This window comes from Aspergillus puulaauensis, chromosome 6 (assembly GCF_016861865.1).
Source record: "Aspergillus puulaauensis MK2 DNA, chromosome 6, nearly complete sequence".
Lineage (NCBI taxonomy): Eukaryota > Fungi > Ascomycota > Eurotiomycetes > Eurotiales > Aspergillaceae > Aspergillus > Aspergillus puulaauensis.
Window position 1 is genome coordinate 716,817 of NC_054862.1, and position 16,270 is coordinate 733,086.

General features: G+C 52.4%; 8 protein-coding genes and 1 non-coding gene across 9 annotated transcripts; 4 read left to right on the forward strand and 5 right to left on the reverse strand.

Moving 5' to 3' along the window:
• Nucleotides 1-149: 149 nt before the first annotated feature.
• APUU_t60002A lies at nt 150-237 on the reverse strand. Its single transcript has one exon. It is a non-coding gene; the product is annotated as a tRNA-Gln (tRNA).
• Nucleotides 238-953: 716 nt separating this feature from the next.
• Nucleotides 954-1,520, forward strand: APUU_60308S (uncharacterized protein; the record flags this gene model as incomplete). The annotated part of the gene is made up of 1 exon (XM_041693533.1): nt 954-1,520. One exon carries the CDS (start codon nt 954-956, stop codon nt 1,518-1,520), a length of 567 nt encoding a protein of 188 aa, XP_041559454.1.
• Nucleotides 1,521-1,700: 180 nt separating this feature from the next.
• Nucleotides 1,701-2,748, reverse strand: APUU_60309A (HpcH/HpaI aldolase/citrate lyase family protein; the record flags this gene model as incomplete). Its single annotated transcript, XM_041693534.1, has 3 exons — nt 1,701-2,381; nt 2,429-2,649; nt 2,709-2,748. The coding sequence occupies 3 exons, from the start codon at nt 2,746-2,748 to the stop codon at nt 1,701-1,703; spliced, it is 942 nt and encodes a 313-aa protein (XP_041559455.1).
• A 520-nt stretch (nt 2,749-3,268) lies between these two features.
• Nucleotides 3,269-3,973, forward strand: TVP23 (DUF846 domain-containing protein; the record flags this gene model as incomplete). Its single annotated transcript, XM_041693536.1, has 3 exons — nt 3,269-3,417; nt 3,482-3,768; nt 3,825-3,973. The coding sequence occupies 3 exons, from the start codon at nt 3,269-3,271 to the stop codon at nt 3,971-3,973; spliced, it is 585 nt and encodes a 194-aa protein (XP_041559456.1).
• Nucleotides 3,974-4,461: 488 nt separating this feature from the next.
• On the reverse strand, nt 4,462-7,073 carry APUU_60311A (uncharacterized protein; the record flags this gene model as incomplete). Its single annotated transcript, XM_041693537.1, has 4 exons — nt 4,462-5,623; nt 5,688-6,301; nt 6,350-6,430; nt 6,486-7,073. The coding sequence occupies 4 exons, from the start codon at nt 7,071-7,073 to the stop codon at nt 4,462-4,464; spliced, it is 2,445 nt and encodes an 814-aa protein (XP_041559457.1).
• Nucleotides 7,074-7,944: 871 nt separating this feature from the next.
• Nucleotides 7,945-9,954, forward strand: APUU_60312S (uncharacterized protein; the record flags this gene model as incomplete). The annotated part of the gene is made up of 2 exons (XM_041693538.1): nt 7,945-8,742; nt 8,794-9,954. 2 exons carry the CDS (start codon nt 7,945-7,947, stop codon nt 9,952-9,954), a joined length of 1,959 nt encoding a protein of 652 aa, XP_041559458.1.
• Nucleotides 9,955-10,027: 73 nt separating this feature from the next.
• Nucleotides 10,028-11,814, reverse strand: APUU_60313A (cytochrome P450; the record flags this gene model as incomplete). Its single annotated transcript, XM_041693539.1, has 2 exons — nt 10,028-10,314; nt 10,371-11,814. The coding sequence occupies 2 exons, from the start codon at nt 11,812-11,814 to the stop codon at nt 10,028-10,030; spliced, it is 1,731 nt and encodes a 576-aa protein (XP_041559459.1).
• A 453-nt stretch (nt 11,815-12,267) lies between these two features.
• On the reverse strand, nt 12,268-13,614 carry APUU_60314A (phosphotransferase family protein; the record flags this gene model as incomplete). Its single annotated transcript, XM_041693540.1, has 3 exons — nt 12,268-13,078; nt 13,132-13,454; nt 13,516-13,614. 3 exons carry the CDS (start codon nt 13,612-13,614, stop codon nt 12,268-12,270), a joined length of 1,233 nt encoding a protein of 410 aa, XP_041559460.1.
• Nucleotides 13,615-14,735: 1,121 nt separating this feature from the next.
• Nucleotides 14,736-16,121, forward strand: APUU_60315S (NAD(P)-dependent alcohol dehydrogenase; the record flags this gene model as incomplete). The annotated part of the gene is made up of 6 exons (XM_041693541.1): nt 14,736-14,937; nt 15,005-15,435; nt 15,496-15,795; nt 15,838-15,888; nt 15,932-16,003; nt 16,047-16,121. 6 exons carry the CDS (start codon nt 14,736-14,738, stop codon nt 16,119-16,121), a joined length of 1,131 nt encoding a protein of 376 aa, XP_041559461.1.
• Nucleotides 16,122-16,270: the final 149 nt, after the last annotated feature.

The following is a 16,270-nucleotide window of genomic DNA, read 5'->3' on the forward strand; positions in this document are numbered from 1 at the left end:
AAAGCTAGTAGCTACAAGGAAAGAGCAAATGCTAACCTCGTTCAAGAACCCCATGCACATCCATAATATTTTCCTCCAAAGCAAATTGGTTTTGCTAGCCAAGTTAAAAACGAGGCATAGAAAAATGAAAAGGAAAAAATAAAAAAGAAAGGTCGTGCAGGGATTCGAACCCTGGATACCGGTAGACTAAAGGTGTCACTTCAAAAACCGGTGTGATAACCACTACACTACACAACCGTAGATGTGATTAGTCACTCCCATTTCGATTTTATAACTATCCAGCGAGAGCAAATGGTCCAGCCCAAAGACACCAATGGATGGTAATGCTGAACTTGCAATGTTATACGTGAGCTGGGGTATATTTGTGGCAGATACTCTCTTCCAGGCGGCTACCGAGACTAGATGTGAATAATTTACCATGTAAAATTAAATCCGAATCTTAGGTATATGATGCATTGGTAATAGTAGAATTGGCGGGCGAGTACCCCATATATATTTTGCGGAGACCAACAGAGTAAGAAGACACTCGCATACTAACCATTAAAACCAGACCATTACAAGCTTCTCTAGCTAAACAAGCTCGGAAATCTCGTCTTGCACACACCGTGACAAGAAGCTCTTGCTTGATCTATCTGGAAACTGACGCCTTTGTCTATCACGAATTGTGAAACAGCTGAACAAGGAATATGGTATACTGACGATAAACATATAGTTAAATAGAGAATAAAGAGAAGCCTACGCCCTCATTATCTTCCTCCTACTGTAGCGATAGTCAAACACTCATCGTTGCAATAGCTACATCGACCACAAAGAAGAATACAAACACAGCATATCTAGGTATATAAATCCATAACCCCATAACCTCCTTAGAACTTCCATACTAAAACCAACCCTCTCAATCAACCTCATCACCAAAACAAAGTTAGACCAAGTTCCATTCTCTCACCGAAGATATGTCGCACGAGCGGATCATAGAATTATTCAACAAAAGCACAAACCCCGAACAAGACGAACACCTATCCCTCCTATCCAGAATGGAAGAGCTCTCTCTCCCAGATCAAGGAGAACAAACCCAAACCCCAAGAGAAGATTACACAGTGTATATTGGCCGCCCTCGCACACCATTTTCCGACATCGATGACCCGCACACCCAAATAGTCCCCGCCTGCACTGGGGTCTGCGGGAACGTGCTGATCCTGCACGGGATGGAGAGCAATACCTGCATGTGGATATGGGTTTCTGAAACGAAGGACAGGGAGAGCCGGGAGGTTGTGCTTAGAAAGGAGATGGAGAGATTCCCGCGGTGTCAGTATCGATGTGATGTGTTGGTTGATAAGAAAAAGACGGGGGTGCTTAGGGCTGCGGAATGTGAGAGGTTTGAGAAGATTGTTGAGGAGAGGCCGGCGTGGACGGGGTTTGTGTATGGGGTTTTGAAGGCTTGTTCTGAGGAAGAGGTGCTTCGGAAGGAGGGCGTGAGGAATGCTCTTTTTGCCTGCGGGGTGTCTAGTATGAGCTTTTAGGCTGTTGGTGGGAGAATGTACATGGCCGTTTAGTGCCGTGGGTCAGCTCCGTGACGAGTAGCCCTTTCTATTCATTGCGGCTGTTTTCGATACAGATAAGATGGTATCATTGTAGGTCTGTGGTATTGGAAGAGTAGATGTATAGGGATATATGGTGCCAATATGTTGTAATGTAGTGTCCTACTCAGGCTCCTGTCCACTCCATTTCCCCCTCAAGCCGTTAACATCAACCCCACACTGATCAGCCTTCTTCACAATCGCCTTCGCCTTCTCCGCTACAGGAACATCGATCATCTTGCCATCAAGTGTCCACGCACCCCTCCCTTGCTTTGCGGCCTTCTCGTCGGCAATCACAACTCTCACAGCCCAGGTGACTTCTTCCTCGTCAGGACCGTAGATTTGCTGGGCTGTCTCAACTTGCGACGGGTGGATACACTGCTTCCCGTTAAACCCCAGACCTCGACCGCTGCGGCATTCTTCCTCCAAGACCTCGGACGATTTGTAGTTTGTACAGACGAGGTCGATCGTGGAGGGGAGGTTCGCAGCCCGGGCGGCAGTGGCAATTGCGGAGCGCGCGAAGAGGAATTCAGTCAGGGCTGGGGTACGGGTGAGGCTGAGGTCGAGCGCGAAATCTTCCGCTGCGAAGATGAGGCCTTGTAGGAGGGGCGTTGCAGAGGTGATTTGGGTGAGGTTTGTGAGGGATTTTGCAGACTCAACGAGAGCAAGAAGGGAGATTGGCGTCCTTTCTTGGGATTGGGCTTGTTGGGAGAGGGTGTGGTTGATTACGTCGTTGACGAAGGTGAGGTCTGAGGCGGAGTTGACTTTGGGGATCACGATTGTAGAGAGGTTGGGGGATTTAAGCTGGTTTATTAGTTATATGGCAAGCGGTATTGGTATACAAGACGTACGACTTCAGTTAGGTCTGCGAGAGCGAGGCCGCTGTCGACAGAGTTGATGCGCACGGCGCGTTCGCGGATGCTTGTCGGTGCGGGCTCATCAAGAGCTCTCCGCACGAGTGAGCGAGCTTCGGCTTTCTTGTGTGGAGTGACGCTATCTTCGAGATCGTAGGCGACACAGTCGGCTGTGAGAGAGCGCGACTTGTCGATGAAGCGCTGCGACGAGCCGGGGACTGTGCTGGTTAGTACCTGATCCTGGAGGTCGGAAATGCGGGGAGAGCTGTTGACGCACTGTAAAGAAGGGCGCGGCGAAGAGTGTTTCTCGCGGCCATGTCGCTAATTTTATTTATCGCACGCAATTGGTTTCTAGAAAGGAACTGAGGGTCAGATGGAGGAGGGATGAAAGTGGACGAGAGGTTGGAGATATACCCTCGGTGACGATGCGGCGGAGAATGAGGAGCATAAAGCCGTCTTCCGGCTGTCGCGGTTCACGCCGGTGAGGTCATTAGGGTGACTTCAGCCATGTGCCGGTAAAAAACCGTAGCGGGTAACTGAGCTTAAATTCATGACTAGCTTCCATTATCTCGATATTCCGGGGTAATGGCTAGAGCACGTTCTCCGACATGTTTCCTCGTGGCTGCAGTGCCTGATCGTCAATGCCGCGACAGCGTTATTCTGCCGGCAGCCACCGCCTCCAGGTGAACACGCAACGGGTCGTCCTCTTGATCACCGTTTCACCTTCGCAGACAACGAGGGCAACGGCAATTTGCCAGAAAAAGACAGAACCTCACCCCGGAATCGCATATCTGGTATCTTGCAGTCGACCTTGACACTTCTATCTCCCACGCCAACATGGAGCAGCAACCACTCCAACCGCAGCCCCAACAGGGAGATCTGAACTGGCGACTCAGCGGGCATCCCATCACGCTCCTCATATTCCTAGGCTTCCGTTTGGGTGCGCTGCTGATGTACTTGTTCGGTGTTCTCTTCATTAATAACTTGTACGTTGAACCCAGCGGGTGCAAGCTACCTAGACACTACGGCACCTTCTAACCACAAACACAGCATCCTGATCTTCATCCTCACCCTGCTCCTCCTCTCCGCGGACTTTTACTACCTCAAGAACATTGCCGGCCGCCGTCTCGTCGGTCTCCGCTGGTGGAACGAAGTCAACACCACCTCCGGCGACTCGCAGTGGGTCTTTGAGTCTGCGGACCCGAACACCCGCACCATCACCGCAACGGACAAGCGCTTCTTCTGGCTGAGTCTCTACGTGACTCCCGCTCTGTGGATTGCCCTGGGAATTCTGGCTATTGTTCGATTGAACAGTGTGATTTGGTTGACTTGCATTGGTGAGTGGACACCTCGCTGGGAGGCTATGGGAATATTCACTAATATCTTTACCTAGCAATCGCCCTTGTGCTGACGATCACGAATACGACTGCATTCTCTCGATGCGACCGCTTCAGCCAGGCTTCGACGTACGCGAACAGCGCATTCGGTGGTGCAATTGTCAGCAATCTTGCCGGAGGCTTGATGGGGAGGCTCTTCCGCTAGATTATAAGCTTGCTAGTGGAGTCAAGAGTATAACTAGTTTCGTGGAATTGTGGACTGGATCTTTTGAATTTGTTCAATGCAACGCCGCTGCTGTACTATACAATGAACAGACTTTTTGAATACTCACATCGTGTCGCAGTATACATCGGACAGTGTACATCAAACGGGTTGAATTGCTTGCAAGACGAGCGTCACTGAACCTTCATGATGCCATTGTCAGTTGTATTTGGGCTGTGCTGGTCGCAGTTCGTGTCTACAAATATAGTCTTGGTACCCAGCTCATTCCAACTCGTAGTACTGGGTAGAACGAAGTCTATTTACAACAAACCGAGATAGAACGAAATCGAAAACAAAAATCACCACCTATAGTAGCTCGCTCAGGGAATATCTAAACCAGATCAGACGAAACCAGTCGCTTGAAACAACAAAAACAAAACCCACCACTCCAAAAAAAAAAAAATAAAGAAAAGGAAAAGAGACAAAGCTAGTTAAAGACCAAACAAAGGCCCCAAAAACTCCTCCAACTCACTCGCCCACTCCTGCATAGAATGGCCCGCCATTTCCGTCGTAGCAGTAGCCCCGAATCTTTCCAACGAAGTTGCACCACCACCACCACCACCACCATCTTCACCTGGTACTGCATCTACATCTGCATTTGCATCTCCGCCATCACAGGTTGTCCCTGCCGCACCAGTGATATCAACCCCAGGCCCAGAACCATGCAAAGACAACGGTAAACCGAGAAGCGGCGGCGGAGAGAGCGCATACCGCGAGTGCTGAGAGCCACTCGAGGAACTCGGCGTTGCTGCGTCTACAACTCCTGGAATCGTATACTGCATTTGCGGGGGAGATTCAGATCCAGATCCAGATCCAATGGGGTCTATATCCATATTTGGTCTTGCTCTTTCTCCTGGTATTGCTCCTGGTATTGCCCTTGCAGCTACTCCAGATGACGACGTCGATGACGATGCGGAGCAGTCACTCGGCTCTCGATGGATGTCAAGACGGCGGAGGAGGGAGGAGAGAGTTTCGAAGGTGAAGTGGCGACAGTCGCCGATTGTGGAGGCGTAGTCCATTGCGACGGAGAGGCGGACGGAGATGTTGGCTAGCCGGATGATTTCTGATGGGGTGAGGTGGGTTAGGTCGATGGAGCCGTTTGGTTGGGTGATTGGTGGTCGGGATTGATGTTGGGGTTGGGGTTCTTTCGAGGAGACGGTGGAGGTGCTGTCGTAGACTGACATTGTGAGTCTGACGAGGTGAGGAAGAGCCTGGGAGAGGGTCTCTAGGCCGAAGCGTGCGCTGTAGTCATTGTCTAGCTCTGTGTAGGAGGTGAGGACGGTAGATGTGCCGGTGCCTGGTTGGGAGGTGGAAGTGACTGTCTGTTCGTCGAGGTCGTCGCCGTGGAGCCAGAGGATGTTCAGGGCGTGCTGGAGGAGGGTGAGCCATCTGGTGCTGACGGGGAGGAAGTAAAGGACGTGATTCGAGGTGAACCACTGCACTTCGTCGTTTGTTTTTGAGACCAGGCTGTGGATGCCGCGTAGATACACCTCGCGGCCGGCCGAGTCACTCAGTCTGGGGGAGGACAGAGTGCAGCGGCAGTCGGAGAGATGGAGCACAGCGATGCGGCTCAACATGGCTAGGAGGGCTCCTCTACGATAAGGCCTTGTCAGTTTATGTAGGGCACGATTTGATGTAAACACGGTTCAGCACGTACATGAAGAATAAGGAAGTGATGTGGATGTTGACTGCCACCGCCAGGTTCTTGTTGGCCTCTTCGTGCCCTAACAAGGCGCCATAGTCCTTCTCCCAGGAGGAGAGTCGTGAATATGCTTGCCAGCCGAGGGCCCTCTCCCTGTTTATACAGACCTGCGGTCCTACAAGGTCGGGCGAGTACTCTGCAGACATGACCAAGGGCGTTAATATAGAGGCAAGCCGGCATTGGCTGATCAGGACTTGGTAGAGGACTTTCCTCATAGGAGGGCTATAGAAGTTGGACTCCCCCTCCCAAACATCGTCTATAGTTAAGTAGTCTGCCTTTGAAGGGTCGAATTGATCGAGAGTGATAACAAGCGGGCGACGGGGCGCGAGGGCCAGGATGCGGTCTCGCAGAACGCAGCACCACCATAGACGCTTGATATCAGACTGACTTACTCGACGGTGATCCTGCGGGTTCTCTCGGAGAGCGTTCGTTCGCCGCGTATGCTGCACTGCGATGGCCAGCCATGTCGCGTTGCAAAGAGGGTCTGTAGAGTCGAAATGGTACGCAAGCAGCAGTGTCGCCTGTGCAATATGGAATGGATCTTTTTCTACTCCAAAATCATACAACGACTGGGAATCAGTTAGGGGGGAAGGCTACTGGACAAGGGTCCTATCTACCTTGGCTGTTTTATAAAGCGAGTACCTCAGCTGCGCAACGGAAGCATATCCGGCATCCTGGACGCACTGAGAAGGAATGTGCTATACAATTTGGGTCAGCAATAACTCAAGTTGGCGTGAGATATGGAGGATGTACGCAAGCTGCAGCGAAGAGCATTGACCGGAAGACCAACAACGAAAAGGGCGTTTGATGGAGACTGCCATCGCGGAATTCGCTCTCCTTGACAACAGGAAAGCACGGGTGAACATGGAGGAAATAGTACTGCAGCAGGGTGTGGATGATCGCCTTCTTGGGGAGAGTGAGTGCTTGCTGGCTGGTCAGGTATGCTACGTCGTTTGGAGGGAGCCATCTCGTCTCTGCAGAGAGAAGAGGCGGCCAGGCACTGTGAACTGAACTGTTCTCCTGAACACTGACAGGATACTCTATCGCTGACCACGGAGGAGGTGCTGTGTTGGTTACAAGAGGACGGTTGGCTAATGCCTGGCTGTCCTGCGCAGAGGGCACAGCCGCATTCTTCGCCTTCCGCGGGCGCTTCTGATTCACCGTAACACACTGATCGTTATCGAGTCGGCAGTTCGTACAGGGCGTTCCACTGATGGTCACATCGCAGCGGATCTTGCGCCGACGACAGGTGATACAGGCGACGGCAGAGCGGCGGACACGGAGAGGCAAGCCAGCGGTCTGGAAGGGAGGGCCTGCGCTCCCATGGTGCAGGGCGCACATTGTGCATTCGGACAACAGCTACAAAGGAGCCAAAGAGGAGATATGGTATTCAGACGTGGGAGCTGGGATGGCGGACGCGCAGAGCCGGCCCAGATCCGCCGTGCGCCAAGGATGACAAGGCTGCGATTCCAGAAGCGGCAGAAGTACCATCGGGAACTGTTCTGCTATTGGATGCCCGGATCGTTCCGCGGGATTCGTTCTTTGTCTGCCTGTGGATCATGAATCACCAGTTGCTGCGGATCTGGTGAATGGATCGCTGTTCTCAGTCAAGCCCCAGATTCAATGATCTCGATGGACAGGGGTTGATGTCTTGCAAGGAGGAGAAAGGGATTGTCGGGCCATGCTACGAACGCCATGTTCTTTATACCGGGTCAACACGAGGCCTCTTAAACTCTGATGGCCATTCCCCTCGAAATACGCAAAGAATATGCCAGCAGGAAGCTAGAGCGCCACTCTGGGACTATTGAACATTGAGAGGAGCCTGGCCTGAACCCCGCGTTGAGCCTTGCGTCAAGAGTCGGGCTCAAGTTCCGCTGCCCATGCAATAACCTCGTACCCATGGGCTATAAGAGTGGGGTTATTCGTTTGTATGGCGGCCTTTTTAGGGTTATCACTGGTTAGCACTTACCAGTGGCCTGCAACATACTCTCAGTTTCCACATTCAGTGTCCAGGACGCAGTTTGCAAGGATACCCAAGCCCATATCGATCCATCCCTGACTTGGTACTTTCGCAGACTCGTATCCGAAAGCACCTCGACACCGATTGGATTCCATCTCGTCGGGTTGCCCAGAGCCACGTGATGGTGAGGTACTTACCGCTGCATCTGCTCTCCCCTCCTTTACCCAAGTATCATCGTTTTGATGGTTCACCATGTATGCCGACCCTGGTAATGTGCCCCCCGGGCATTCCTCTACACTCCAGATGGAGTCGTCGACCCAAGACCGGCAACCGCAGCCTCCCAACTATGAGCGCCCGAGGCTGCCGCCAAGGAGAGCCACGCAAGCGTGTCTGGTATGCAGACAGCGCAGGGTCCGATGCGATGTCTCGTTTAAAGAAGGCGACTGTACCAACTGTATGCTGGACGAGCTGGAGTGCATCGTTGTCAGCTCCAAACGGCGTGCCCGACGAACCCCGAACGAGAAGACACTAGCTTCATCCTCTAGCAATCAACCTAGGACAGGGAATGAGAGTCCGCAAGGACCTCAGCAGACTCAATACCGCCTTCAAACGTCCCGAGTGCGTCGAGAAAACGACCTGGTTATCCGCTACACCGAGAGGACCTTCCTAGACAACTCTCCGTATATTCCCCAACAAAGCAGCCAGCATCGAAGCGAGATCCGCCTGCCTGGGTATATTAAGACTCTCGACGTGCAAAAAAGCGAAGATCTGGAGTTTCTACAAAGGCGGGGTGTCTTTGATCTCCTTCCACTAGAACTTGCGCAGATAGCCTTGTCTCGGTATGAAGAACTCGTTTACCCAGTGCTACCTATTCTCGACGTTGCGGAACTGCGCAGTGCGATATCTGGTGAGTCGGGGAATGAGATATCGCTTCTTCTATATCACGCTGTCATGGTTATGGCGTTGAGCTGTACAGGGAGTGAGACTGTTCTCCAGCTCGCGCACATGGCAAAAAGGGATCTGAGAAGCGCGTCCTATGAAAAGGCCAAGGTGAGTGACCCAAGATCCCGAATACGACACTCTAACCCTTTGCCTTGTTAGGCACTGTTTGATATGGGAGCGGAGCAAGACCGCGTGGTCCTTTGCCAGGCTTGTTTGTTACTGGCAGACCGCGACTTCTATACCGATGCAAGAGACGGGTCGTACTGGGTTGGTAATGCAATCTTGCATGCCAACTACTTAGGTCTTTATAGAGAAGTAGGGACTGCTCCTGGGAGTTGGAATACCACAAAGATTTTATGGTGGTGCGTTGTCATGAAGGAATGCGATATCTCTACCTATGAGAACTATCCACCTCGCGTTTCGCCCTTTGTGTCGCCAATGCTAGCCTTGAGTGATTTCGGTTTCGAGGACATAAGCATGGATGGCGGCAAAACCGCCTCTATCTACATCATCAGAGCAAAGCGTTGCTGCCAATTATACCTGGTTAAGCGCCAGATTTACGACGAGATCCAGCCGTGGGATGGACAGAAGAGCAACAGTACACTGCGAGCTCCACGACAACAGCTGCTTTCCCAGCTTCACTCTTGGGAATCCGACACGCCCAGCGAGCTGCGGAGTGAAACCCTGCAACATGAATTCGATTCCAGGCTCGTAGGTTTGACCTGCGCCTCGGCAATGGCAGAAATCATCTACTGGTCCGCGTATTTCTTTATATACATGCCGGACCTCAGGTTCCGTGTACAACCCAGTAGGCGGATTGAAACCGTGGTTGACCCTGAAGGCCGGCCGATCATACGCCATGCAGCCAGCCAAGTAGCTACAGTAGTGGAGAGACTTCTGGCTCTGAACATGGGCCAATCACTCACAGCACCACATGCATGGAATATTGCAGCGGCTTCGTTTGTCCTTCTCCAGGACACACAAGCTCTTGATCCAGTAATCAGAGAGAACGCCCTCCACAACCTCGAGGTCTGTCATCGGGCTGCCCATACCCTATCAGAGGCACATCCCATACTCAGCCAGCTCACCCTGGGGTTTCAGCCAGCAGAGTGGCAGCCGTATGAATCCCAGCCCAGAACAGAGAGCAGCTCTTCTAGTAATGCTCCAACGGGTGTTGACAATGAGCGCGGGCCTGGATGGAACCCGCAAGAAGAGTCTACCGAGCAGACTTATGCCACGAATAGTCGCCTGGATAGCAGATATACTAAACCGACCGGGTGTCAAGTCGGTGATGTTCTTGGTTGGGCTTCGCTGGGATAATCTATTAATTCCTTACCATATACAAAGACGACGCACTGAGCCTTTAAAGCCGGTCCGGTGAACCTGCGAAGCCTTACTTTCTCATCTTGAAAACCAAATATAGCGGATTTGGCGTCGCCGTGAAATAGTCGCGCGACTGGAGGAGATCCGACCCATCCTCTCCAGGCGCAAAGGCCACATCGAACTTGGTAATGAGACGAGCCGTCAACAGGCGCATCTCCATGAGAGCCAGGTTCTTGCCGATGCAGTTAAACGGACCAGTCGAGAACGGAATAAAGGCATCTTTGTTCTTGATCAGGTCTGGGCGCGTCGAGAAGCGCTCTGGGATGAATTCGTCTGCACTGACGAAATGCGATTCATCTGCACAATCAGCTCATTTAACTTCTTATCATTTTGAACGGGATAGTGGAACTCACCCCGTCCCATGGCATAAAAGTTCACAAGCACCGTTGTATTCCCCGGAATCCACGTGTCGCCGACGAATGCCCCTTCAGGCGGCGCCTTGCGATACAGCCCACTCGGCACAACAGGATGCAGCCTGAGCGTCTCATTAATGCAAGCATTAAGCAGCGGCGCAGCCTGGATACTGCGAGCATCGATATCCCCTCCTGCTCCAACAAGGCCCTCAATCTCCTCCCTCAACCGGCCCAGCAGACCCTCCTCCTTCGCAATATGATAGAACAGGAACACCATCGCCGACGAGGTCGTATCACTCCCGGCAATAATCACCAGCCGGCTTTCGAAATACAGTTTCCTCAGCGCTATATTCCTCTCCTCACTGACACCTTTCCCAGACAAATCACCAAACCTCGCATTAAAATCCTCAATCAGGAAATGCGTAATATCAGGCTCACCCTGCTCCCCTTGAACCGCCATCCTCCTCTCCATCTGGCTCGCCGCATACTCAATAAACCTCTTCGTCCCGCTTTGCGCCCCAGGCACACACAAGAACAAGAACCTCGACAGCCACGGCGGAATCACCATGCCCAGCCCCACCTGCGCAGACGTAAGCAGGTCAATCACCCAATGCCCGGATGCAGACTGCAGCATGTGGAAGGACTGCCCGAATGCCAGATCGCCCATTACGTCGAAACTCCAGTAGTTGAACCACTGCGTTACGTTAATGGGCTTGCCGTCAACATCAGTATCAACGTCAGCACTAGTGGATGCATTTGCATGTGCATGTTCCTCTTTGGCGAACCCCTCAAACGCATCTACTAGTGCATCGTTATACTGCCTCAATCTCACTTCATACCCGCGCAACGCGCGCTCACTAAACGCGGGACTCCAAACCCTGCGGCGCGGATCATGTCCCGCGCGATCCCTCGCCGTGAAGAGCGAGTAGAACGGATGCGTGATACTATACCAGGGCGCCTTGATGAATTTTGAAGTCCCCGATAGTGCAACGCGGACGATCGCTGCGTCGGAGATGGAGAGGTCGTTGGGGCCAGTGCGGATAAATTTGCTAGCGTGGTTTTTGTGCAGGGCGTGGAGTTGCAGGTACAGGTTTTTGGGGCGGGCGACGCGCAGGGTTAGGGAGAGGTGGGAGAGATTTGAGAGCGGGATTCCGGGGAATTTGTTTAGGGGGTTGAGGAAGAGGCGGTAGATGGTTAGGCTTGTGTAGAGGGATGCTAGGTAGGTGGTTGTTAGGGTGGTGGTGGTTTGTATGGTTGAAAAGAGGGGGAGGGTTGGGTTGAGGAGTCGTTGGGATAGGAGGATGAGGATGAAGAGGACGATTAGGGCTTGCAGGTGCCGGTGGGGGAAGAGGTGGTGTTCGCCATGGTGGTAGTAGAAGGTGTATGTTGAGAGGCCGAGAAGGGCCGCCACGAGGTGAGTCTGCAGACTGAGACTGGTATTCATGTTGTCTGTAGTTAGTCTCCAGATTGATATTGCAAATGCGAAACCCTGTGTGGCTCTGCAGGGTATTAATACCCCATTACTTCAATTGAGGGGAAATCGGGTCGCTTGCAGAGCGGAGAACGAGCAGGGTTTATACAGCCCTAGCATGTATTAGACTGCCAATGCGTTTTGGATTGATGCTTAGTTTGAACCCCGCTGCTAATATGGAAATGTTACACCACTGCGTCATGTTGCTCTTCACATGCCAGGGAAAGTCACCGGTACATAAATCCCCGGTCCTCCTTCATAACTGCTACTGCTGTATAATACTGATCACCAGCAACTGTCGATGTAGAATTGACCGTTTACTCCAAGCGAGGGAAGTCTCTATACCTGCCAACGCCTATGAATACTCCACCAGATCTGTACACACAACATACAACATACAACAAATACATTAAGTAACAAGATAAATCACAACTTCCCTTTCCTCGCATCTGCTTCCATCCCCTGCATTTCCCTCACAAGCCCCCAAACATTCTCCGCCGTCGGCCAAGCCATCGCCCCAAACTCCCTGGCCGACGCACTACTCGCCTGTCTCAGCGCATACCGCGCCGCAATACCCTGCATGATAACCGCCCCCCGAAACCCGGCAAACGCCCGTCCCCATGCTAAATCGGGGCGCACATCATACCCGGATCCTGCCGCGTACAGGGATATACATTCATCTAATGTTGGCAGCCCCTGTCTTTGTTCTTCGGGGTTGTCGGTCGGTGGTGGTAAAGACGGACTTCCCAGATTCAGACTCGACTCCGCCCCATCAACGCCCCAGGTATGCGGGAGAAAGGGCGCAAAGAGACTCACGACGTCTGAGAGCGGGTGGCCCAGCGTCGCCATTTCCCAGTCTAGGACGCCGATGACGCGCGGGCGGGTTTTGTGGAAGATCAGGTTGTCGATTTTGAAGTCCCCGTGCACGAGTGTTGTTTTGTCTTTTGGCTGGCTGTACTTTTTACTTTTACTATCTTTCTTGGTAGTGGTACTGTTGCTGCTGCTGCTGCTTTTATTGGCGAAGAAAGAGCTCAGCTCGTCGAGGTGCGGGAGTGGTCCGATGGGGATTCCTGTCTCCGCATCCCTCGTTAGGGCTTGGTGGCGGGCTAAAGAGGTGAATGTTCGAATTTGGCGGTTGTAGAAGCCGGAGTGTTTGCCGAAGGAGCTGAGGTTTAGGGATGCAGAGGTGTAGGGGATGTTGTGCAGGGTTGAGAGGGTGTGGATTGCGGAGCGCCACCTGTCAATTAGTCCTCTATTAGACTTCTAGTAGGTAAGTAAAAGGGAGCATACATCTCATTCCTCTCCCCCGGACTAACGCCCGGCATCCCAGGATCCGTAAAGACGCGCCCATCTAGGAACTCCATGATATAGAACGCTGTCCCGATCACGGCTTCGTCTTCGCAGAGGACGTGCACTCGTGGAACGGGGACGTCTGTATCTCGGAGTGCATGCAGGATGCGGTACTCGCGCTCGACCTGGTGTGCTGTTTTGGAGAGAAGCTTGCCGGGTGGTTTCTTCCGCAGGACGTAGCGCTTCCCTTGTCCTGACCCTGACTCTGCTGGACGCGGGTGGGAGGTGAGTAGGTATGTAGGGTTTGATTGACCGAAGCCGAACTTTGACGGTAATAGGTTAGAATACAGCGTCGAACCACAGTAGATACATTGGAAGAGATACCTGCTTCACGTCCAGCGGGGTCGCGATCTCAGGGACATGTTCCCGGATGTACTTGTCAAGGTTTTTGGTGTCGATTGGTTGTCGCACGGGTCCTGCCATTTTGGCTGCATTATGATGGCGTAGAAGGGTGAGATTTGGAGATTCTTAAGGCCGATACCCCTCAGTGTCTACCTCGGATGAAGTACCACCAGCCGTCTAAGCTCCGAGAGCGGGGATTGTGATCTGATTCACGAGGTAACTCATTTAATATTCCTGGGTTTATAAAGAAAGTTAAATCTACCACTAAGTATTTGCACATATGGAGCTTTGAACTTTGAAGTCGTGGTATGGAAGAACTGCGGGGAAGCTGACGCGGGGCAGAGTCAGGAAGAGAGAAAGTGGCAAGACAGTAAGAGACTGGCTGGGAAATAGCGGCAAGTTCCGAAGCTGAAAGCCTGAACCCACCGAGCGAACAACTCAGTGACCCGTACTCCATACTCGTACTCGTAGTCCGTCCAACTGACAAATATGATTCCACAAAAAGCCAGCTGCAGCATTGCAGCCGTTGCAGCTCGGAAGTGGGAGCGTGTCAGTCCCGAGGCCCCTCCGGTTAGGGCTAGCATGCCTAGACCAGCCCCTAAACACAGTAGCATAGTGATGCCGACCCACTTGCCGTGGTGACAAATAACAGCTGTAGTCAGTCCAGACTGTCCAGTCAACGGTGTAGAAATCGTCAGGAGCATGACTGCATGGACGTAGTCTTGACTCGTGAATTAAGCAGCAGTAGCCACCTGCATTCTGCAAACTGAAAACTGCTAGCTGCGTCGGCTTGAGCAGGCATTTAGCTGCATTTGGGACGGCACGACGGACAGTGGAGACTGGAGACCGGAGGCTGGAGGGGCAGCGGGCCTCACCGTGTCATGAACTTGCCGACTCGGAGGGTTTTAAAGCAGAATGCCGCCGAGTAATGAGGTGAATTGAGCTGGAGCTGCGAGCTATTCAATTCTTCATATCAGTAAGTATCCAGATTGCAGTGCGATTGAGGTCAAGTCTATCTTGTACCATCTATATTCTATAACTGGCTGGATAGAACCTCGGCCGAGCGGGGCAGATGTCAGCTGTCAGTGTCATCAAAAGCGACAAATAATTATTTGTTAATAATCCAGACCGCAAGGTCTCATTCCATCCAACCGTTCCACTGGATTCCCAGTTACCAGATTCCTGCTTTAAGTTCCCATACAATGGACGCCAGAGCCATTGTCGCCCGCGAGCCCTCGGCAGGCCCCACCTGGGCCCTGGAAGCCATCACCGTCGGCGCCCCTGCAGACGACGAGGTCCTCGTCAAGATCACCGCAACCGGAATCTGCCACACCGACATCTTGCTGTCGTCTATGCCGACGGGTGCGTTGGGTCTCGCTTACCCTAAGATCGTCGGGCATGAAGGTGCGTCTTCTTATCTCCGTGATATGCAAGACAGGATAATAGGATAGATGCTGATTAGAATTGATAGGAGCTGGTATCATCCAGGCAGTCGGCAAAAATGTAAGCAAGGTGTCTGTTGGCGACAAGGTGCTTCTATCGTACTACTCATGCTCCAACTGTGGGCACTGCAAAGCGTCGCGCCCGACCTACTGCACAGAATTCAATCTAGAGAACTACGCCGGCCGGAAATGGCCGGGGATGGTGTGCAAGGACAGCGGCGAGGAAGCCTGGGCGCAGTTCTTCGGGCAGTCCAGTTTCGCGGAGTACACGCTGGCTGCGGAGACGAGTGTTGTGAATGTGAGCGGGTTGCTACAGAGTGATGAAGAATTGAACCTCTTTGCACCGCTGGGGTGCGGGTTCCAGACTGGCATGGGGGCTGTTGCGAATGTGGCGAGTGCTGGGCCGGACGATGTGGTTCTGGTTATGGGGATGGGCGCTGTTGGGATGGCGGCTCTTATGGTAAGTTTCATTCCATATGCCACTATACAAGGCGTACTGACTGGTATATGGTATTTGTAGACGGCCAAGATCCGGAACTCAAAGACGATTATTGCTCTGGACAGATTCGCTAACAGGCTTGAACTGTCGCGGGAAGTTGGGGCTACGCATACGCTCAATACCGCGGTGGATGGGTTCGATTTCCAGCAGGCTGTACGGGAGATATCGCCCACGGGCGCATCAGTCATAGTCGATACCACGGGAGTAGGACAGTTGATTGAAGAGGCCTTTGAGAGCTTGTCGTCGCTGGGGAAGTTGGTTCATGTAGCCCCTACTCCGCCAGACTACAAGCTCAAGGTGGACACCACCGCGCTGCTGATGGTAGGTCTCGTCTGAATCTTATAGAGCCAGCTGACCATCTAGTCTGGAAAAACAATTACCGGGTGCATCGAAGGGAACTGTATCTCGAGCGAGGTAAGTTGAAGATATAGTTCGCGAGTCCTGCTAACAGAAGCAGGCTGTGCCCCAGATGATCCAGTGGTACCGCGAGGGCCGGTTCCCCTTTGACAAGCTCATTACATTCATTCCTGTAAGTCTCCCCCATAATTGGCTGATAACTGCTGACCTTGTAGGCCCTCGAGTTCGCAAAAGCCCTGGAGGGAATGCATGATGGAAGCGTGCTGAAGCCCGTTCTGACCTGGAGTTAACAACAATCGGTATTGAACCGCGGAACAAGATTGATTGTTTTTATTGGACAGCCCGTGAATTCCTTCGATAGAGTAAACCCAAATAGCGGCGATGATGTAAATAGCGGGGGCAGCATAAGCATAAGCAGCATATGAGGTGACGGCGCATG